Source organism: Polyergus mexicanus, unplaced genomic scaffold, assembly GCF_030449975.1.
Source record: "Polyergus mexicanus isolate NDT 795.1 unplaced genomic scaffold, iyPolMexi1.0 SCAF_23, whole genome shotgun sequence".
Taxonomy (NCBI): domain Eukaryota; kingdom Metazoa; phylum Arthropoda; class Insecta; order Hymenoptera; family Formicidae; genus Polyergus; species Polyergus mexicanus.
Genome location: NW_027223343.1, coordinates 5250341 through 5273464, shown reverse-complemented (window position 1 = coordinate 5273464; position 23124 = coordinate 5250341). Strand labels below are relative to the sequence as shown.

The following is a 23124-nucleotide window of genomic DNA, read 5'->3' as shown; positions in this document are numbered from 1 at the left end:
GGTCGAGATGGTCGATGTCGATACTCCGGACTATCGATATTTTATGATTGATATCCAGAGGAAAGGAGAGAGGATGAGAGCGAGAGATACTTCGCGAACTCTGCGCGCGTTCAAGATTTCGGCTAAAAAGATATCATTGGAAAGCATAAAAAACAGTTAATGAGAACAAATAACATATATTAGAATAAATTGCAATTATAAATTTTAATTACTAAATTGTAATTGTTTTCTATATTTGATAATAATTATAGTGGTATATTTTTCATCAATACACATTGAAGTATAAAACTAATTGTAAGTTATATATATATATATATTATACTGATATGAAATGAATTGATCTTAGCCACGCGATCAAACGCACGTGATTTTTATGTCAAATGACATGCTTGTCAAATTTGCTATCCTTGAAATATAATATAAAATAAATTGAGAACAAGATATTGTGTTGATAATAAATCCGTTATTTTTATCTGTATTTTCTATACTTTCCTGCTAAATTACCTGATATTATTTTCACTAAATTTTAAATGTCTAAAGTACGTAAGAATATAATTAGAAAGAGAAATAAATAATATGTTTAGGGTTTTGTAATGTATTAGAGAAAAAAAGATAAAACATATTTAATTCAAATTTACTGATTAGAAAATATTATATATATAATTGCTTCATGTTATAATTTAATAACAATTTCATAATTATCATAATTAAAAAACATATAGATTTTCATTTTTTTTTATTTTGTAGAAATAAACTAATTTATTTGTTTAAGATCCTAAAATATATTCTTGAATCGACAGTGCCTAGTAATAAAATAATATGTATGTGTGTTGCAAGCAGTACCCGAAATCCCAAATTTTTTTCAATCAGGAACATTGAATAGAAGCGCAATATAAAACTCCTGAAATTTACATAGACGTGATTTATTTTAAATAAACTTAGCATATCTCGAGATAAAATTGACGTGTTTCTCTTTTCCTCTTTTTTTTTTGTCTTCGACAGATCGTTTCAGTTATTTTAACATTCAAATGTTCCTTTGCATTATTTATAGGCGCTTAAGGTTGGTTCAAAATTTATTGAGGAAATTTATTGAACAAGAGAATTCTTTTTTCTTTTTTTTTTCATTCCGAAGATGAATCCTGAAGCTGGAAACTTTAAATATCCATGAGTTCCTCTCATCTTTTTATAAAGATAAAAGAAAATTCAAGCAATTCCAAGAATTTTATTTACTATTAAATTGCGAAAAATTTATTTCTTCTTAAAAAAAAAAAGAACTGAACAAATATAAAATTATAATTTGAGCGCCTAGTGTATTAATCTAATCTTCAGAAAAAATCGCGAAAGAGATTCGATCACATATCTCTGATCGAGATGAGAGGGATGAACGGCGACGCTGTTCTATATATAGATAAGAACATTCAGCGGTATACGATTTCCTGTTGCGAGTCTAGGCGACTCCGTATTAAAGAAGACAAAGATCATCGCGATCGGCTTGACTCTATAGCTTCGCTTCGTTTCCACCCTGTCGGCCCTGTGCTTCCGGTTTACCGCGATCGGCAATCAGGAAGCCAAATGCACGGCAGTGAGCATCGGGATGCTCGTCAGACGAGTCCGACTCCGTAGAATGGTTTGTTAGATCGAGAAGAGACATGCAGAGAGTTCGAACTTTGACATACAACGGGTACAATCCAAGGACAGTTTATATCTGTAAAAACATAAACAAGTATCAGTTTTTAAAGGCAACGGTCTACGATGAAGAGAGGTGCTGTTATAATTCGATAGTGCTTCTAGCATAGCGATATGAAAAGAAGGGCCGATTAGAACTAAAACATAATTGTGTTGGTGCGTATATAAACATTTATATTATTAATAATTATTTAGACAAAATTGCAAGATCTGTCAATTGTTTCAATGTGGTATGAAAATTAAATAAATAACACAGTCTTCATATTTGACTCGTCGCTAAAATACCAGGATTTATTTAACTAAAAATAATTAGATTATTAATTGGCATAAGTTAAAATTGTGAGGAAAAATTGATTACAAATCGAACTTTACAAGTTAAAATTACTAATTAAAACTATCGGACTAAAAAAATTGCATAAAATAAACTTACATATACATATGTTTGAGAAACACTGTCTTAAGGATAGCGTCTTATCGTTAATGGCGTATTTTCGAGATTTCAAGGGTCGTTCGATGCAACCACACTCGCTCATTAGGATGTTTCAGCTTATCGATCTTGCATTTTTTCTATAAAAATAAAATGTATTTTTCTATAAACCAGTTAAACGAGAAATGATAAAGTGAGCTTATATATTTACCTGTTTCATATAAAACTGAGATCATTCATAACATATTACATGAGATATTTCATAATATATTTATATACATCACATATATTGAGTATTAAAGAAGATTGTATCGGCAGCATCGTTTTGTAAACGGTTGCCTCGTGTTCGCCAATGAAAAACGCTCATCGTGTTGACGAGAGATAAAACTTGTCAATTCGTCGCGCCGAATGCGTATATACGCATGATACGCATTTCGCTTCTATCGTCCTGTTTTCTTAATTACATGTTTTTTTATCTCCCGACAATGCAATACTTTCTCATTGCGTGAAAGAACGCATAACGTATTGTGTTTTATGTTAATATAACATTAAAGAGGAAAAAATATTAATGCGGCAATTTCCGGTACAGAAACGTAGACAGATTATTTATTTATCATTCCGTTTACGAACCGAAAAAAAAGTAGTATTATTATTATATGTTTATATAACAATGACATTGCGTTATATATATATATATATATATATATATATATGGTATATCGCAAAAGTCAAAATAATTTTATTCTCGCAAATGTTAAAATAATATTATTCTCTCGCCTTTTAAAATAAAATTTACAGACGTTATACTCGCGTTACCTTCATCCTGATAATTTCGTCGACTCGAAGAAAAAAGACGCTGAATCGTGAAACGCTGAATCGATAATACGATCTGATTTCTCTCCTCGACAGTGAAACCGCGCACGGCCGTCGCACAGTTCCCACGAATTCATATACCCGGTGTCGTCGTGAAGATGCACTGGATGGTGCGAAGAATCCCGCGTAGGATCTCGAGGTCGGTGAACCATTGCGGCGAGTTCAACGTCTTGTTCTCCAAAGAACGCGGAACGCTTGGATGCGATCCGCGATACTTCATCCTGAATGAGAAAGATACCGCTCGTTCTTCGAGAAACGTCGTCGACCAGAATGCGACGAGGAGCTCCGCGTTATCGCAAACGTTTGAACGAAATTTGGGCACTTTTGCGAAAAGGACACCACCTGAACCTCGAAGAATCCCTTTTTTCGGAACGATGTTGTCCCTGATGATGGCCGGCGGTGTGCAGAAACTGCACGAGTACGTGGACAAGAGGCATCGAAAATTGGGCCCAGTATTCCGGGAACAAATCGGACCATTATGGATCGTCTTTGTGAATTCGCCCGATGAATTCCGCAAGATCTTCCTGCGACTCGAGGGTCCTACGCCGCAACATTTTATACCGGAGGCTTGGAGACTGTACAACGAAATCAGAGCACAGCGCCGAGGATTGGTCTTCATGTATGCATAATGTTCTTCTATTGACACTATAAAAAAATCAAATGGAATTGAATGTTAATAATTAATTGTGGTAATGGAAGGAAAAGTTTCAATATTATAAAAGTTTCGTTACGCTTTTTGAAATAGGGACGGAGACGAGTGGTTGCACTTTCGCCGAATCCTCAACAAGACGATGCTGCTGCCTAATCCGACAAAATTGATGTGCGCACCCTGCCAGAAAGTCGCCGAGAATCTAGCGAGGAAGTGGACGTATTATAGTTTAGTCGGTTCTACGATACCAAATATGGAATGTCAATTTTATCAGTGGTCTATTGAAGGTAAACTTTTACACAAATGATTTATTATTCGTATCTAGTATTTTAGTGGTTAATGATTAATATCAGATTACATTTTATCAATTAACGTTACACGTTAATTGATGGCATGAAAGTTGCGTGTTCTCGTTGCAGTAATGCTGGCGACTCTGATAGGTTCGCGATGGCGAGATTGCGAGCAGCATATGCGTCCCAAAACGGAGTATCTGGCGCAAATGCTGCATCAGATCTTCGTGTATTCCACCACTCTGTCGATGATACCGGCCAAGCTGGCGATGAGACTCAGACTGCCGGCGTGGACCAAGTTTGTCCGCACCGCTGACGCAATTCTCGTCACAGTGCGCAATCTAGTCTTGAAAATGATGCTTTTAGACAGCGACGGGCTTCTACGAATGATGATAAACGAGGGTATCCGCGACGATGATGCTGTCAGAATCGTCACTGATTTCATTATAGCTGCCGGCGACACGGTACACTTCTCAATTCATTAATTTACAAAGTGTTCGTGCGTAATTTATTTAAATTTGACAAAGAAAAGATGTCATTAATTTTTTCGGATTTTTTTCAAAAACGGAACCTTTTATAAGATTTTATTCCATATTTTTCATGTATTTAAAATTGAATTATTTTTTTCTTATATACCATTAATTATAAGATAATGTATTTGAAATATGATATGCCAAGATGTTTAAATTCTATTTACAATAAAATATATAATTATTTTAAGTCCTGATGTTTACATCGAATAGTAGCATTTTAGTCAAGGAAAAGTCGATTGTGCATGATTATAGTTAATTGTTATAATGAAAGATGATTAAATTAACAGTTAACTGTTATAATTAAAATTACGTAGAATATACCTCGTATGGAACAAGTATCATTTTGCGACCGGTGTTATTTTAGACGGCAATCTCCATGCAATGGGCGTTACTGCTGCTCAGCAATCGTCCCGAGTTGCAGAATCAATTGTTTCACGATATCAAGGATTTGCCGCCGGAGGAGATTCTACGACATCCGCTGCTGAAGGGTGTGTGGAAAGAAGCGCTAAGATTGCACCCCGTCGCGCCTTTCCTGTCGAGATACATGCTGGCGGACAACACAATCGGCGATTACTTCGTGGCGAAGGGGGTAATCTGCAGAATAATAAATTTTTTCGTTATATCATATTAAATTCGACGATGCTTTTTACGTAGACAAAAATGTTTGCAACTTACAAGAGATACAATACATAACTTCCTTTTTCCTCTAGGACTTGATTGCCCTGTCGATTTACTCGAGCGGCCGTGACAGGCACGATTTTCCAGAGCCGAATGAATTCCGGCCAGAAAGATGGATCAGAACGAAAGACGGTTCTTATCAGGGCGTAAAGAACTCATATGGCACTCTGCCGTTCGCGATGGGTGTGAGAAGCTGCATCGGTCGCAAACTCGCGGAAACGCAGATGTCCCTTACGTTGGCGCAGGTGAGTGCAATAAATCCAATTCGTGTTACAATCTCGTGCATCTCACTCTTTTTCTTTGCAGCTCATCAAAAACTTTAAGATCGAATGCGAAAATCGCGATAATATAAAGATGATTTTGCATCTGATCTCTGTACCATCGAGGCCCATTCAACTGAAACTAACGAGAAGGAAATTATGATGAAGTTTGGAACTATAGAAGGAAAGAAGAGATTGATAGAATAAAGGAATAATAAATATAAAATATAAAAAAATTAAATTCGATGTTGTAACATTCGAATTTATATATATGTACATGAGATGCATTTAGAAAAAAATTATTGTGTTAAATGTTTTTTTTTAAATATGAAAAAAATTTAATGATATACATGAAAAATAGCACACGGAAATTCTAAATAAATGCTTTTATATTGTGTATAAATGTACTTCAAACGTATGCGACGCGGATACATACCTCGTTTATATATGTTAAAATATATGTAGAAATATTGTATAATATAAATATAACGTTGTTATAATTACATTATTTTAGTAAATATTGGAAAGAAACGATCGAATTAGATATTACGATCAGTATAAAATCGATGCAATTTTTTTTTTTTTTTTTTAATGTTTAGAATGAGTTTAATTAGTACAGTAGTGTCAACTCGATCCATTTTAGATCCGGCGATACTACATAGCCAGATTCACTTTTCGATGCTACAATAAAACAGTCGGTTGATGCATATCCGTGCTAGATCCATAATTTTGCGGATTAAAATTGCGGTAAAATATGCACTTATTAATGTTTTATCAGCTGCGTATAATGTTTTCTCATTCTAGTATATATACTACGGACAGTGATAATAAATTATTATTGAAGTATTTATATATTATATATATATATATATACGCGTGTATAAAATGATAAAAAAAATTTTCTTAAATTAATTTTGTTAATAATTTTATTCCTTATTTTTAAATATGTAGAAAATATTTACAATAAATTGCTTTCACTATTTTCTTATTCTTGGAAGAAAAAGTATCCAGCAATTTTTAAGCAATATCAAATTATGCTTTTTATTTATATAGTTTTTTTATTATTAATTAATTTATTATTAATTATATTATTTAAAATTAATTTCTTAATTTATATATTCAGTTGGATGCATTAGATCAATGCAAATTAAAAGCTATTGTATACAAATTTAAATAAGCGTAAATAATTAAAACAATAAGATAATTAATACTATAAGTCTTTTAAAAATAAACACGCGACAATAAATACGCTTCGTTTAAAACTATTTTCGTTCGAAGAATAAGATTCTTCGATTTCATTTATCTATGAAACGCTTTAGAATAAAAATAATGTTTCACGGAGTGCATTTATTGAATATATAAAAAATATTATAAAATTTTTATATTTCTTATATTTTCAAACGTAATTTTACTTGATTAAGATTTTTGCAAATGAAATGACGTCTCTCTCTCTCTCGCCCTCTCTTTTTCTTTCTCTCTAAAAAAAAAAGAACGCGATTCGGATAAATTTCAATTAGATACAACTTCAAAATTAGATAAAAAATTTTCTTCCTTATATCTAAAGAAAAATTATCCGAATATATAAGCTACGTGCTACGTGATTTATTAATCATTTATTAAATAATTGATCTATGATTTAAAATACTTGTATAATTTGATATATTCCGTTTGTATATACATCATAGGCTGCGAATTATCAACATACACGGTATACGGCTTTGACGGCGTAAACATTAGCAAGCTATTGTTTACGCGTTACGGTCTTGTTATCATTCGCACGGCGACACTTGAACAGTGATACAGTAGTTCGAGACGCTATAATTTAATACGATAAATAAAATTAATTATCTTTTGTCTTATATATCTTAAATAATATATAATTATATCGCAACGATAAATTTCGAGGCGCGTATTTCGCGTGATATACATGTGACAGGAATCAAAATTATTAATTTATCGTTTTGTCGCGATCTTTTTCTTCCTTTATAAAGAATAACTATCTCTTTAAAAATATTTCAAATTTAATAATATTTTGTCCGATACTTTATCGTTTGACTTTTCGACGATTTAAATATGATTCGGATGGAGAACGCGCGATAAAATAGTCGAATTGCATTCGTCCGAGTAATTAACGATAAGCTCCGTAATATTATTAATCGTTTATTATAAGTAAATAATTGAAAATACTTGTACGATTTAATATTCCGCGATATACGTCATAGTACGCAAAATATTCGGCTGCTAATGATCAATAATATTGTTTTCGGCCTTGGCGGCGTAAACATTAGCACGATATTATTAACGTATTATGTTCTATCAGTCGCACGGCGACACTCGAACAGTAAGGTAGTAGAGCGCGAGATATTATGAAATTTTTTTTCTAAACGAAATCGCAACAAGTATCGGAAAATAATTTAATACGATAAATAAAATTAATTATCTTTTACCTTATATATCTTAAATAATACATAATTATATCGCAACGATAAATTTCGAGGCGCGTATTTCGCGTGGTATACATTTAACCAAGAGTCGAAGTGACAGAAATCAAAATTCTAATTTATCGTTTTGTCGCGATCTTTTCTTCCTTTATAAGAAATAATTGTCTCTTTAAAAATATTTTAAATTTAATAATATTTTGTCCGATACTTTATCGTTTGACTTTTCGACGATTTAAATACGATTCGGATGGAGAACTCGCGATAAAATAGTCGAATTGCATCCGTCCGAGTAATTAACGATAAGCTCCGTAATATTATTAATCGTTTATTATATATAAGTAAATAATTTAAAATACTTGTACGATTTAATATTCCGCGATATACGTCATAGTACGCAAAATATTCGGCTGCGAATGATCAATAATATTGTTTTCGGCCTTGGCGGCGTAAACATTAGCACGATATTATTAATGTATTATGTTCTATCAGTCGCACGGCGACACTCGAACAGTAAGGTAGTAGTAGAGCGCGAGACATCGTCGTTAGAAAATTATATATTGTATAAAATAACCCTCCATGGGTACACCTTGACGTGGTGGAGTGGCTTCAGTACCTGGACGGTATGCCTTAAGGTCCTAAGCGTCCTCGAGGTTTACTGCGAAGGGGAAACCAAGTACCCAGCGTCGTCGTTGCTGTCATCGTGCCGCGGACGGCCCGCCGTATCGTTGGTGCTGTCATCGTGCCGCGGATGGCTTGTCGCGTCGTCGGCACCGTCATCGTGTCGCGGACGATTTTCGCGTTTTTCGCGTCGCGTGTCGACACAGCATTGCCACGAGTCGCACAATGGCTCATACGTGGCACGCGCATTTGTGCGTTGAACGCACATTAGTGCGTCGTCGTTGCCGTCATCGTGCCGTACGAGCAACGATGCGTCGCGTTGTCGCGGTATCGCGTTTTCGCGTCGTCGCGTCTTCGCGTTGGACTTTTATCTCGTTTTCACGATTGTCACCGAGAATCATACTTTGTTGCCGACTAAATGGGATGTCTCTCAGCGTTGCAATCTTTAATATATTAATACCTATTAATATAATTAATTTTATATCAATATCAGTTAATATTAATACTATATTAATATTATATATTATATAAATATTTATGTATTAATAAATTTAATATATTAATGTAGGCGCAACGTTAAAACGCCTCAGTATCGCGGCTGAGGTGAATGCCGGCCGCGTAGCAACGTATGTTCGTGCATAGTATAGATGCATGTTCGCGCGGTTAATCTTGAACTTCGGTTCGAGAATCGGCTGTTGAGGGCACGTTCTGCTCCGACGAACGGTTCGGCCCGAATCGGTTAGAGTTCGGTCGATTGTTTTGGAATCGTCGTTAATGGGTCCCTTCTCTTGTACCGTCTAACAGCACATTGTAGAAATACTAAAATGTTTGGCATCTGAGGAGTCGGCTGTTCTAATTAGGTTCGATTTTCGCTCGCTAGAGAAGTTGATCTCCCGCTTTCGAAATGCTAGATTGTTAGCACGTAGAAGGTGGGTATCTTCATTCTCGACCCGTCTATCAGCCTTACGATAAACCCGGCTCAGTCTGTATGATAGAGACTTGGTGGTTCGTATGAAATCGTTCCTAACGATGTTCTAGTCGGCCCTCGATGGGAGCAGGCGCGGGTCAAGAGTCGAGCGAACCCCATTCGCGATTATTCCATCGATCGATTTCGTCTTCTTCCGCTTCCGCTTAACCTTTGCTCGAAGTAATCGGTGAATTCCCGACTTGTCGACTCGAAGTGTGATTCTCACGTGAAACGGGATTCGATCGTACCGAAATTCGATAGTGCGGGAGTGTCGTTCAAAGTATCGCGCGTACAAGTGCGGAAGTAATCTTTTAATAAAAGTGCGAGAGTGCCGTTTAAGTATCGCGCGTGTGAGTCAACCTGAGAGGAGGAGGAGGCCTAGGAGAGGCATCGGGCATCGGTGGAGCAACCCTGTGGTAAGTAAATTATTATTTATATATTAATTACTTATTAATTGCATAGGTGCAATTTAAATTAAGCAATTAATCGCGTCATTTGATTCTTTATTTGTATGATGTAAACAATAGCGTTACGAGTAATGTTTCTTTCTTTTTTTCAAAATTTATAAAATTATTTTATTAATCGATCTGTTTATTATTATATGCATTGAATATAAAATTCAATGCGTACAATCAATTTTTAAAAATATTAATTACTTTGAGCGTTACTACAATCTGGATTTTTTATTTCTATGCTACAGATCAATGTAACAACCCCCTAACAACCTGAGAGGAAGAGGAGGCCTAGGAGAGGCATCCTGCGCCAGCGGAGCAACCCTAGGGTGAGTATTTATTATTTGTATATTAGTTGTTGAAAATCCCGTACGCGCATTAATTACATCTTTTTATTTGAATAAAGTAAAAGAAAAAAATTAAAAAGAAAGACTTACATAAATTCTATAAAAATTTCTATATGAAGAAAAATCTTTTTATGATCTATAAAGAGCTTCTTACAATTAGCATTGTATGCGTCGAATATAAAATATTCCGTATGAAATATTAATTATATTGTAAATGCTGCTATAATTTGAGTTTTATATTTGTATGTTACAGACAACGTAGCCTCAAGACCAACAACTCCGCTGTTGCGCATCAGTGCCGGTGAGTGACAAACTTTTATTTAATTTTAAAGTAACGGATTTGTAGAGATTGTAGATGTAAATTGTAAATTGTAGATTATAGATAAATCCGTTACTTCTAAATGGATGAGCTTAAACACATCGAGTTGAATAACTTTTAATAAATTCTTTTGATACGCATTGTATTTATTGCAAAAGTAAATTAAAGTCTAAATTAAAGAAGGAAGATTATAGAAAACTTATTTTTTTCCAATTTGTAGATTTTAACTGAAATTTATTGAATAAAGAATGCTAGTAATTTTATCAATTACATTATTTTATAATTAATTACGTATGATGGTAACTTATTTTTATAACGCGCGCTAATCGTATCCTAATTTCTTATAGCTCATTCGTATCGTAGAATGTGTTTTTAGACATTGTTCTTAAACTTTTTTTTAACCGATATAAGAGAGACCAAATGATCGATCAATTAAATTATTTGTAATATGATAATAAATGGCATAAATGTTGTGTAAATTAATTTTATTTTATTATAAATTATATATTATTATATAAATTAATATTATATATTGATATTATATATATTATATTATTATATAAATTATATATAATAAATTTTGATCAAATTTATATATTTATCATAATTTATCATAAGTTTTTCATGAAAATTTTGATTGATAACTTGGCTTTATCTCAGTTAAAATAAAGTTAACGTTTAACGAACTATCGTAAAATCGCATGATCGTCAACGAGCGTTAAATGTTTACGCTCATCCGCTGGCGACAATAATTACCCGAAATAGAAGGAGTTTATCTCCTTACAAGCGCAAGAAAAATCTTGCGCTTATTCGCCGGCGACGATAAACAGCCGGCGATAAAAGGAATGCGTATCTCCTTTTTCGATCTCTGGATTAGAGATCGATCCAGAAAGTGGCCAGGAGCAACAAAAGGTAGGTCCAATTGACCCGAAGAATGGATATAGGCTACGCAAAATAGGCGGCCAAAATGCGTAGCGAGAGCTAAATAAGGTACGGTCAGGATACGCGATTAGGGCACGCGATTAGGGTACGTGATTAAATCAGAAATACATTCTACAAATCTTAGATTTCTGCTGGTTCAGCTAGCAAGTAGGATTATTAGGGCTATAGGAACGATTAAGACATTAAAGAAAAAATTAGAAATAAAATTACAATAATAATATCCAACTTAAATTTATTTTCTGGAAAATTTAAAAAAATTAATCGCAATAATATTATAAAATATTATAATGTGTTTTTTGTAATATTTTATGTTAAAAACGTTAAAAAAGAAAAAATATATATATATATATACTGACAACGTACGACTAACTTACATATAACTGACGTAGAAACAAGACAAGTTGATCGTTCTCATCGTTTTGAGAGAGCAGATTTTATATTTAGCGATCATTTCAGGCGACTAGTTATAAATTTTAAAGAGTTGTTTTAAATATCTCAAATATTCGAAGCATTGCAATTTGAATCGAATTTGATCTCTCTTTTTATTCACGCAGAATAAACATAAATTTTTTGGTATCTATGTAACATAATTAATTAGAACCAAAAATATATTCAGCTTGTGTAAATTTACTCATTTCCTTTTATACAGCGGTGTAATGCTTTGATATGCCTGAGTTCCCAAACTATAATCCTTCCAAAAAGAAAGGTCTACTTGCGGGATATCATCGCATCTCAGAAGTGGATTCCTGAAATTTATCTCTATTGAAGAGATTTATCTATATCGGGTAGCGATTGTTAAAGTTTAATTCAAATTAAACGGCAAAAATCAAATAAAATAATCAATTAAACTTACAACTCGGACACTTTGGCGAATCCTAATCTTTGCATATTCTGAATGTTGTCTCCGTTGTCGCAGAGCAGTCGCGATATACTTGACTTACGTAACTCGTTTAATTGCTCTGTAATATAAAGATATATTTGATAAAAAATAATCTTTCTATCGCGAACGATCAATACGTACACAAAATTATCAACTTATATTATTTAATTTAGTCTTTATGCAATAATTGATGTCTTATTAGAGTATTTATTATTATGATTCATTTTGCTTTATTGATATACCTAATGTAAATGCTATTTTCGAATCGCCTGTCTCGAACCAGTATCGATCACCAATTCGCGTTTGTTGGAACTGTCTCAACATGATACACAAAAACGTTGGACCCACCAATGTTCCGCTTACGTGACTTTCCAAAGATCCGCCAACAGTCAACTCGATATCATCCGGACTAGCGTATAATAATGAAAGTTTTTGTATATCCTAAAAAATTAGAACGGAACATTTTTTTATCTTGATTATCGAAAGACGTGTGTTTTACTTACCGAAAGAGGTATAAGATCGGCAAAGTCGTCAAAAATTTTCGCTCGTGGTAATCCGCAATATTCGCGATAATCGTTGTAAGAAGCGAGCCCGTGATCGCGATCCCTTTGTATATCTATCGCTCGCAAATCAGATCCGAAAATTCTTCCCCTTCGGAAGAAGAATTGAGTGATCTGCAAACGAGATTACTATTATTAACAAAAGAATAGCATTTTTTTACCAGTCGGAATATTTCCTCCTCATATTTATCATCTTGTGAGTGTTTGCACTTTTAATTATTGTTTTTTTTTTTTTTTTTTTTTTTAATCACCGATCTTCTGATTTTTTTATGAATACCTCTTTGTCGAAAAATACATCGGTATTACTTTGTGGTTGATAGGCCAAACCTCTCGTCAAATCGTCCAGATTGTTGCCTTTTTCTATGACACCAGGTCTATTGAAGTGATCGCTCAATCTTAGACTAGCGAAGGGGGAATATTGTCGACCTTCCGTCACTAAACTATCGAATAAAATTTGTTATTTCGTTCCGCGTATATTTGCAGCAAATTTATATCACGAATGTTTTATCATTTTCATATTTGTTCAATTAATTTCAACGTTAGTAACGTGCAACTGTCATCGGCAATGCTCGATCGCGGGAAAGATAAGGATAAATAAAAAATGAAGTTTATCTTTAATTCAAAATTTGATTCATAAAATTGAATAAATTGTATTGTACTATCATAATTAACGCATATAATTAACGTAATTTAAATGTTTAATGACAAATTTTTATTAAATATAATTTTCAGACAACGCGCATTAATAAAAATTATTAAATACCTACTTAAGATTGCCAGCGATATTCGTATGGAAATATCTATTAGCTGCATTTGCGTGTTCGTTCAGAACGTTAGCAATGACTGTCTCGTCGTAATCATTTACGTAATCCTTGGTGTCGTACACAATTTTGTTCTCATAGACTTGTGCAGTACCTGCAATATTAATTATTGCAATTTAAATGTGTATAGTAAATAACAAATATATAATTAATAAATAATAAATTACAATAAATAATAAATAAAATAACGAATAGCATCGAAAAAAAAAAATAAAAAGATAAAACGGATAATATTTCTCCAAGTCGGATTTTTGCATTACTTTCAAAATAAGCGAGATTTATTTTAGTCTCCGAAAAAAATTTATTTAATTCAATAAATATAATACAAAAAAAAAAAGAATAAATCATACCTAAGAAAATCGGCAGCCACTCGTAATATGCAATATTTTGATGTTCGGCGATCACAATTCGACGTGTTTCTTGAAATATCGTCTCGTCGCTCCAGGAAGGATTCAATTGCGCCAGATAATCGGCAATGCGATTGTGTTCTCTGAGCAATATAATCTGTAGAATTGTGAGTTGCGGATTTTGATTGGCTCGCGAATCACCTAAAAAAAAAAAAAAAAAAAAAAAAAAACCAGTTGGCTCATTTTTTCCCAAAAGTAATGCGAATTTTCTCGTTTACATTCGCTGGATAAAAATCGAACGTGCCGCGAAGAAATAGGTCTATTATCAATCAAATTGCACGCGATTTGCGCACGCAAATGTACAGATTATTCTCACCGGTAGCGTAGCATGGCTCGAAATCGTATATCGTGTCGCAGGTGGCCGATTTATTAGACGCCGGTGGTGGAAACTCTCTATTATTTTTCAATTCGATATTTAATCGTCCGCCGAAACCGGCTCGCAAACTAGCCGCTACCTCGTCGCTAGACCCGTAGACGATGGAAAGGTCCAAATAATGAGTGACGGTATTCAACTGGAAAACATTGTATATATATATATATGAGCAAATAAATTAAGCAAATAAATTAATTTTCGTCTATTAGAAAGATCTTTAAATATATTCGCGAATTATGTAATTATATATTAAATCACTTATCATTTATCGAATATTTTAATCACTTATCATTTTTTTTATAAACGCTACAATAGAGATATATATATATATATATATATATATATATATATATATATATATATATAATATATATAAACAGAGACAGAATATATAGGATTTAGGAGAGAATAGTTTAGAAATATTGCGACCGCGGATAAAAATAGATAAGTGCCTAAGAAAGAATGTCAAGTTTGTATCGCATAACACAAGAATATTTAATTAACGGTCGTATTCTAGTTTTCTTTAGTTTCCTCGTCTACTGCATGCGAATGAGCATGACGTAACCGTAAATGAATGGACGAGATGCAAGTGTAGAACCTGTTCTGCCGGCTTGTACGAAGACGAACAGCCACGATCAAGATCGGTCGTACTGCGGACGAAGTTCATGCATTGTATGGGGGTTTTGTCGTACACCGGGTCGTCGTCGGGTATAAGTATCGGGAAACACTTGGATAACGTGGTCCAGCCTGATGCCAACTGACCGCCGAACGTGCAGCATCGCGTACGGTGCGATTCTGCGATTATTCAGAAGAAAGGAAGAAAATAAATTAACAAAGACTAATCACTCTCGATTGCTGTTACAATGGCGTAACTTTTCCACGTTCTTCGTATTCTAAAAAAAAAAAAAAAAAAGAACGCGATACGTACTTGATTGAGTCGTGCCGTCAATCAAGCCCATGTCGTGCGTCATAATCTGTCCGTATTGCATCGCTACCAAGGTCCATACCACGTCATCGATTTTGGCGTTAGGAAACATTGTGAAACTGACGGTTCGAGCAAATGGCAGATCTGCACCGGTGATCGAAGTGGTTGGTGCTCGAATTCCTGCGTTAAATAAATTTTGAGAAAACTTTTGATGAAAATATTGCGTCAATCTTGTCCATGTGGCGATCGTATTAATTGGCGCGATGACCAAACTTTAGAAAGTATTTGTATAATTTTCGCACGTTTTTACGGACATCCTAGAAAGTGTACTCCGCTCTGTATATAGGTTTAAAAAGAAATTTACTTCAAACCAGTTTTAGAGTTACGTCACGTTATAGTTCAATGCGCAAAATTTATTAACTATTAACCAATAGATCACGTCGAGATAAATTTTGATGTAAGTACAAATATTACTTAATAAATTTTGCATGATATAAAAATACGATTGCGATATAATAATTATTAATTCAATTAGAAAAATCAAATCTTGTAGGAATTCTTTTTACATATATATCTAACAATGAGAAAATCTTTTCAAAAATTTTGGTCTTGTTGACGCACTACGGTTTTCGAAATTATAATTTTGAATAATTAAAATTTCCTCTTGCATGGAATAAAAAATTAAGAATAACTATAAATAAATAAAAATAATTAAATAAATAAAAATAATTAAATATATGAAAATGGGAATATGAATTGAGAATGGAAAGAGAAAATTTTTTTTGGAGATCTCGAAATTCATTCTTTTCTGATATATATATATTTCAGCATTTCTAAAAGACTTTCTTAGATATATGTAAAACACTACTACAAGGTCAGATCTTTTCCCGATTGTGTTAAACTGTCGTATCGCAATCGCATTTTTACATTGTATTCCGGTTACGGCACTTCGTCCAAATGTGAGAAAAGATTAAAGAATGAGTAAATGTCAATATCTTTTTGTTCATATTTAAAATGATCACTTGTGTACCGTTTGCAGAACCAAATCAATCGTGATAAATTTAAAATTGGAGAGTACTGTGCAGCGAATGAGAATCGATGTTATTTGATGTCAAAAGAGTCCAGCGCAAACCTTTCTTCTTACTATCGGTTAAAAGTTTTAAACAAATTACTAGCTGAAATATAATGTATTATCGTCTTATTTCCGATAAGATACAAAGCATTAGTATATCCTTTCCCATCGTCAGTTACAATATCACTCTCGAACAAGTGATTAACAAATCACAAATCTCTCCTTGTTTCAAACTTTCAAGCTCCTTCTATAAAACAATTTAATTTTTTATATTATTAAATTTTTATATATTTTTTATATTATTTAAATTTATTGAATCTTTTACATAGAACAAAGATGATTGGCGTGTGAGCGAAAAAAAAAATCAATTAAATATCTCTTTTGAATTTAGAGATACACAAATCATAATTATGTATTTTTGCAATGGATATTATTAATAATTAAAAAAAAAAAGCATATTTGCATCTCAGTCACATTATATATATTAAAATAAAATACGATTATTCTCACCATCACCGTATCGTGAATGTACGAGTCTTCCATATCTTGTATTGGCCAGACCCCACGTGGGATTTCGAAGATTATTGCAGGAACCGTCGTAGCTTCGATACCGCGAGTGTTGACAGGTTCGGGAAAAAGTATCGCCGCATTTAATTTGTTGATGAATATTATCGCTGTTTTGGATAAAAGGATAAAGCTTGAACAAATATTAAAAGTAGACATTGCAATCGAATTGTTTCATTATTATTTAGTAAGATCGTATTATTCTTTTCTTCGACTTACGCGGAAGTTGGGAAATTTGATGAAGGCGGAAAGTACGAAAACGGATTTGTCGAATAGTAAACGGTAGGATGATAAGTGCCGAAGGAATTTTTATGAGCCGCAAACGTCCCGAAATACGAAGTCTCTGAATCTTCTAAATCCGAGGACTTCTTTTTTTGTCCTCCTGAAAATTTTATAAATTGATATAAATTATGAACTAATATAAAACATGCTTATAAATTGCAAGATATATTTTTTAAAAATGTATATATTTATTATATTTATATAATATTTATAACAATTGCTATTAAAATTGTAAAATAATTGCTCGACAATATCGTGTTACTTTCAATAGCCTTATAAAACGTCCTTCATTATTTTACCATTAACAATCGATTCGCTAGAAGAGTGTAAGAGCCCGTTTATAACTTTCTCACGAAGGTCGATAGAATATAACTAATTTATTCGCAACAGAAAATATTTATCTTGTGCAGACTTTATATCGGTAGATCGCGCTGATTTCTCGGCGTAAAGCAAGATTTCCTTTAGTTATTTATCGTGTTTACCATCGGTTTCAGCAGTGATCGTTGCCAAGACAATTAAGACGCCTAAGATCTATCTAATACATAAATCCCATTAGACTCGCGATTTAAATAGATCCTCGAGCGAGGGAGATCCTTTCACCATTTGGCGTCTGAACGTTAAATGTTACACAGAAGACAAGATGTAATCGGTTTACCTATGTGCACCGTCATGCACAATGATCTCTCTTTGGTGTGAATACTTAACTTACATAAGAACGCTGTTTTTTTTTCTCCTCTTAAATTACTCAACCGATTTTTTTTTTTCTTTCATGCATCCTCTCGAGAGAATGTCTCCAGAGATCGCCTGACTAGATCGACGATATAATGAATCGCGTGAGTTATACACGAGACAGTAAGTAAAAAGAAGAGATTTCCCAGCATTTCGTTAGTTCAACGCTTTAATTTTATACCGGCAATAAATTGTATTCGTCATGATTCGATAATTTTCTAATATAAAATGTGCTCACACAGTGATTTGCAAATAGATCCGCAATGAGAGATCGAGGTACGATTTTTTTCTCAAATAAAAACTATCTCCTATAATAAGAAATATAGCGCAATTTTAATAAGAATTTAATATATGATATTATTTGAATTTAATTATTTAATAATTTATATAACTAATATTTTTAATATAAATAATTAATATTAATATTAATTATATTTAATAAAAATTTAATATTATTTTAATCGAATTATTTACCAATTCGTATAACTGATATTTAATATAAATAATCAATATTTAATATAATCGAATATTATTTAATTTTAAAAATGCCAATTGATTTTTTTCACAGATGTGTTTATCTGTACAATTGTTATTGTAAAATGGCAAACGTTGTAGGAGCGATCGAGGCGTGCCCACGCCCATATCGTTTTGCACTCGCAATTCCATGTGCATACATTTCACGGTTAAATAGCTTGACAGAAATGGAGAACCCTTGATTGCTGCCGTGCATTCTCCCGTTCATACGCGATTTGTGCGATCGCCGCGCGGACACCTTCTCTCGAAAATGTAACATGCATTCCGGCGGTGCACACGCGCGCCTTTTTTTTTTTTTTCTATATCTCACGAAACATTTCTTGCTATTAAAACTCCCACCCGTTGCACAAGGAACGTGCCGCGGTACACGGTCACACAGTTTCTCCTCTACGCCCTGTGCCGATCATTATTCCTGTTATTGCTATTAGAGAAAGTAGAGATATTCGAACCAGATTGCTATATTTCCTGTGTACTTATGTAAAGAATAATAAACGCGGAGATAAAATGTGTGTATGAGATAAAATTAAGTATCGGGTCTGGTCAAACGCGCGAGAAATGTTTGTCAAGAATCGCTACCAAGTCGGCCTTCAATGTTAATAGGGAAAATATATCATATTTCTATTTAAAATTTCATTTTAAACAAATTGTACGAATAATCTCAAATAATTATTTTAAATTTATATAAGAAGATGTTATCATTAAAGTACATAATAATTTGTGAACACGAATATATTCTGTATATGTTTATATTTTTTTCTGTATATAAATATTTTGCAATAATATAAATAATTACAAAAATATACCTCGATAAAATTAAAACTTAAAATTACTAAAACGTTATTGAAATAATATATTAATATATATTTAATTTACGTCATTAAATTAGCATATATTTGATTAGTTACCTGCGTGCGATGGAATGATCTTTTCCTTCGTTGTAGCATCCTTGGTGTTTACAACTGCCAGCAAGCAAGCTTGCATGAGCACTGCGATAAAAAAGCCCGCAATCCAGCGATCATTTTGACGCTGCATATCTCTAAAATCAAAATGTCAAGGCATATATAGCTTTTTTTTTTTTTTTTTTTAATACGATATTATTCGGAAATCATTTGTCATTCATTTTGTAATGCGATCATAATTGCTAGCACTAATATATATATATATATATATATCATTTTTATTCTGGAAATATGTCATCGCCGGTAATATCAAGATAATTCATCTTGGATATAAATGAATAATAATGCCATTATAATAATATATGTGGATATTTTTAATTCTGTATTAAAATTACAGAAATGAGGACAAAATTATCGAAATTATCATTCGCACAGATATTACAGGAGAACTAATATACTACATTAGTTTCGCACGATGTCAAATAAAAACTGTTTTACAAGCCTTTCTAAGCAGCTGCTTTTATAGAACGTTGATTGAACAGGCTTGCTAAATAGGCCCTAATGCATAATGCATAATTTATTAATTTCCGTATACATCGAAAAGGAAACTTGAATTTACGATATAATGAAGCAGATGGCATAAGCACTCTATTGCGTTACCTTGATACTATTTTCATCTTCATAGTTTCTGAAGCTAAACGGGAACTATTCTTTTGAATAAAATTAGATATTCCAATATATCAAACAGGGAAAGAATATCGCCAATATACAAATTATATTTATCTTTCCTTTTGCATTATTATCAGAAATTTTAATGCCTGCAATAAATTTGACAAATAAGATCGCAACGTGTTTTGCAAAGAAATTTTCTGGCTTGCGATATTTACTTTTTCTCCGCGATTGATATTCATCTTGCTGACATTGCAATGCCAAGAACTCAATTTCCCGCTAATGCGTGGAAATCCAACCGCAATATTACATTCGCTCTCTGCTCGCAATTTGCGGTATTTTTTCATCTGATTACTAAGACGGGCGTGAGATGTTAATAGACATTCGTAAATTGAAGTGTCCGGTGCAGACGAGGGGAGAACCAGCGCACGTGGAATGATGGTGCGTCAAATCATAGCACGTGCATTATTTTGTTATCATTTAATGTTAACAAAATCGATAAAATTAATTCCGATTATGTCTCTTGATTCAATTTATCCAAAAAAATTTTATATTAATTTTAAATCAAGATAATAGATAACGAGATAACTTATTTAAAAAAAAAAAATGCGATCAGGTTATCTAATTACTTTGTATTACAATGAATTATATTTATTGAGTGATATATATTATTTATTAACAGCCATTGATTTTTATTGCTTACTAAATCGATTGCTAAGACTCCAAGTGCAGTAAGGAAAATAGCTCATTATTCGATTTATATCGCGCAGATAGAAATTCTCGATTGCGCGCGTTTTACGTTTCCACAGCGATTACATTGCGGTGAATTTTTATCGCCCTGTATACACTACAATGTGTATGTTTAATAGCATGTTCTTATGCGTATGGAAGTGTACGTTTCGACATGTATAATTAAAATACAATTCCGCAAGAATAAAAAGAGAGAAAACCATAGTTCGATGTCGGAAAATTATATTGAGCGTCGAAAAGTCGAATTAATTGAATGCATCGACACTTCAATGTGTAATTTGTGCGCGATAATTTGTATCATTCTTGTTTAAAGGAGACAAGAGATTTTACGCTACGTTAAAAATTACAATAGCGCTGCCCGCGTAAAAGAAATCGATCCAATTTCTCTTAATGTTTTCGAAATAAAAAACATTGTCGTTATCTGTGATACATAAAATTCAATCAGAATTAATAATATTATGATTACGACAATAAGTTTTCAGTAAATTATTTAAAAGCTACGCTTTGTAATTCTTTGACAACAGAGAAAATTTTTCAAAGTTAATTGAAGTGAAAATTTAAAACTATCCTTTATCTTATATATCAGAGAAAGAAAGAGAGAGAAATTTGAACTGTAAAGTGCTTACAATTTAAAGTGAATCATTGACATAATTTATTGTACAATGCAAAATACTAAAGATAGATGCTTAGAATTTTTCAACTTATTTGTTTAGGGTGACGTGTGAGATACCATTTTTATTTTGCGACATTTTAAGATTAATTTTATTTTAATTTATTATTTATTTTATCTTAGTTACATATAATTCTTTATTTTATCTTAGATACATATAATTCTTTAAGTTAAAGTTAGTGCGCTTCACTGCGCTGGCTCTGATTGTCTTTTCTCTATCTTATTTATGATTTAATTCTCAAGAGCCTTATTTGTAATACTCATCTCTTATCAAATATTATTTGTGAGATAACACATGTCATAAATGAATTCAGATATTCAATATTGGTTTCATGCATTTAAAAAACCATCCCGGAGAAGGGAGACGTACACGCCATCCTTGTCATTCTCACGTTTACTTTGTATAGATCGTAAAAATCTGTTTAAATTGCAACAATGGTTGCAATTGCCTTCCGATTGTGCGACGATAACCTTCGCGTGAAAAACGGCGCAAAAAGATTTGCCGCCCGTTTGCTTTCCCCTTTATTGGCAACGGCCTTGCACAATCCGCGGCAGTCCGTACCCCATTGTTGAAGGTCGTTCGATTTTACTCGCGTCGGTTGCCGAATAGCAATGATGCCTATTTCAACCGGATTTTCCTCGTGGCGCAACAACTAACATAAGTAAAGGCGAGATATATTTTCTTGACGAATCTATCGCGAACTTCGAAGGGAAACACTCACGTATCCGTTTATTTCGCACGAATGATTAACACGTCGAAACTTCTGCGCCGAACTATGGAATAGTACAAAAAGAGATTCGAACTTTTATACAGGGTATCCCCAATTTAAATGGCAAAACTTTAGGAGCGTGTAGAGGATCGAAAAGCTAAGACAGAAAGTCCTTTAGAGGTTTCCTCCTTTTTGCTCCATTTTGGAAAAAATTACAAAGAAAGAAACGAAACAAGTTTTCATTTCTTTACTTATTTATTTACATTTTATTTATGTTATCATTTATTTAATGCAGATATTGTTCAAAATGTTACCCTCTTGCAGCAATGCGAGCATTACATCTAGCACTGACCTCAGCTTAATTGCAGCTAGACATTGTTCTAGTGATGTTTGGCGCACCGCATCTATGATTCGATCTCTTAATTGCTCTCTTGAATCGATCGGCACCGTAAAGGATAATATTAAGTGTTTACATATGTATAAGGAATCTTGAAGCAGAAAGTTTATTCGGTGCCAATCGACTCAAGAGAGCAACTGACAATGAGAGATTGAATTTTTGCGATTTTCTCTAAAATGGAGCAAAAACGAGCAAATCTCTAAAGGACTTCTCGTCTTAGTTTTTCGATCCCCTACACGCTCTTGAAGTTTTGCCATTTAAATTATGGACAACCAGTATGTTTCATTTTATTTATTCATTTACACGCAAAATGGGACGATTACCTATAATAGTTCTAAAAAGTTTTTTTTTAATGAGATTAAATAATGTCGATGATACGCATACATTTCTGATTGAGAAT

General features: G+C 33.0%; 2 protein-coding genes and 2 long non-coding RNA genes across 5 annotated transcripts; 2 read left to right on the top strand and 2 right to left on the bottom strand.

The window, feature by feature from the left end:
- Positions 1-1256: 1256 nt before the first annotated feature.
- LOC138942669 (uncharacterized) lies at positions 1257-3895 on the bottom strand. Its single transcript, XR_011448360.1, has 4 exons — positions 3718-3895; positions 2930-3631; positions 2117-2253; positions 1257-1705 (listed from the first exon to the last, which is right to left on the bottom strand). It is a non-coding gene; the product is annotated as an uncharacterized lncRNA (long non-coding RNA).
- On the top strand, positions 1616-5637 carry Sad (Cytochrome P450 family protein sad). Of its 2 annotated transcripts, XM_070313058.1 has the most exons (7): positions 1616-1842; positions 3023-3605; positions 3732-3922; positions 4055-4389; positions 4823-5047; positions 5169-5381; positions 5443-5637. In XM_070313058.1, the coding sequence occupies exons 2-7, from the start codon at positions 3085-3087 to the stop codon at positions 5557-5559; spliced, it is 1602 nt and encodes a 533-aa protein (XP_070169159.1). In that variant the 5' UTR covers positions 1616-1842; positions 3023-3084; the 3' UTR covers positions 5560-5637. The 2 variants fall into 2 exon arrangements, with proteins under 2 accessions (XP_070169159.1, XP_070169160.1); XM_070313059.1 differs by lacking the exon at positions 1616-1842 and having other exon boundaries at positions 2915-3605.
- Positions 5638-8976: 3339 nt separating this feature from the next.
- LOC138942668 (uncharacterized) lies at positions 8977-10666 on the top strand. Its single transcript, XR_011448359.1, has 3 exons — positions 8977-9838; positions 10123-10203; positions 10475-10666. It is a non-coding gene; the product is annotated as an uncharacterized lncRNA (long non-coding RNA).
- A 1360-nt stretch (positions 10667-12026) lies between these two features.
- On the bottom strand, positions 12027-19661 carry LOC138942664 (peroxidase). Its single transcript, XM_070313055.1, has 14 exons — positions 19535-19661; positions 18117-18130; positions 17304-17452; positions 17031-17194; positions 15452-15628; positions 15122-15318; positions 14467-14662; positions 14094-14291; positions 13690-13837; positions 13200-13362; positions 12866-13036; positions 12605-12803; positions 12336-12441; positions 12027-12228 (listed from the first exon to the last, which is right to left on the bottom strand). Exons 1-14 carry the CDS (start codon positions 19659-19661, stop codon positions 12114-12116), a joined length of 2124 nt encoding a protein of 707 aa, XP_070169156.1. The 3' UTR covers positions 12027-12113.
- Positions 19662-23124: the final 3463 nt, after the last annotated feature.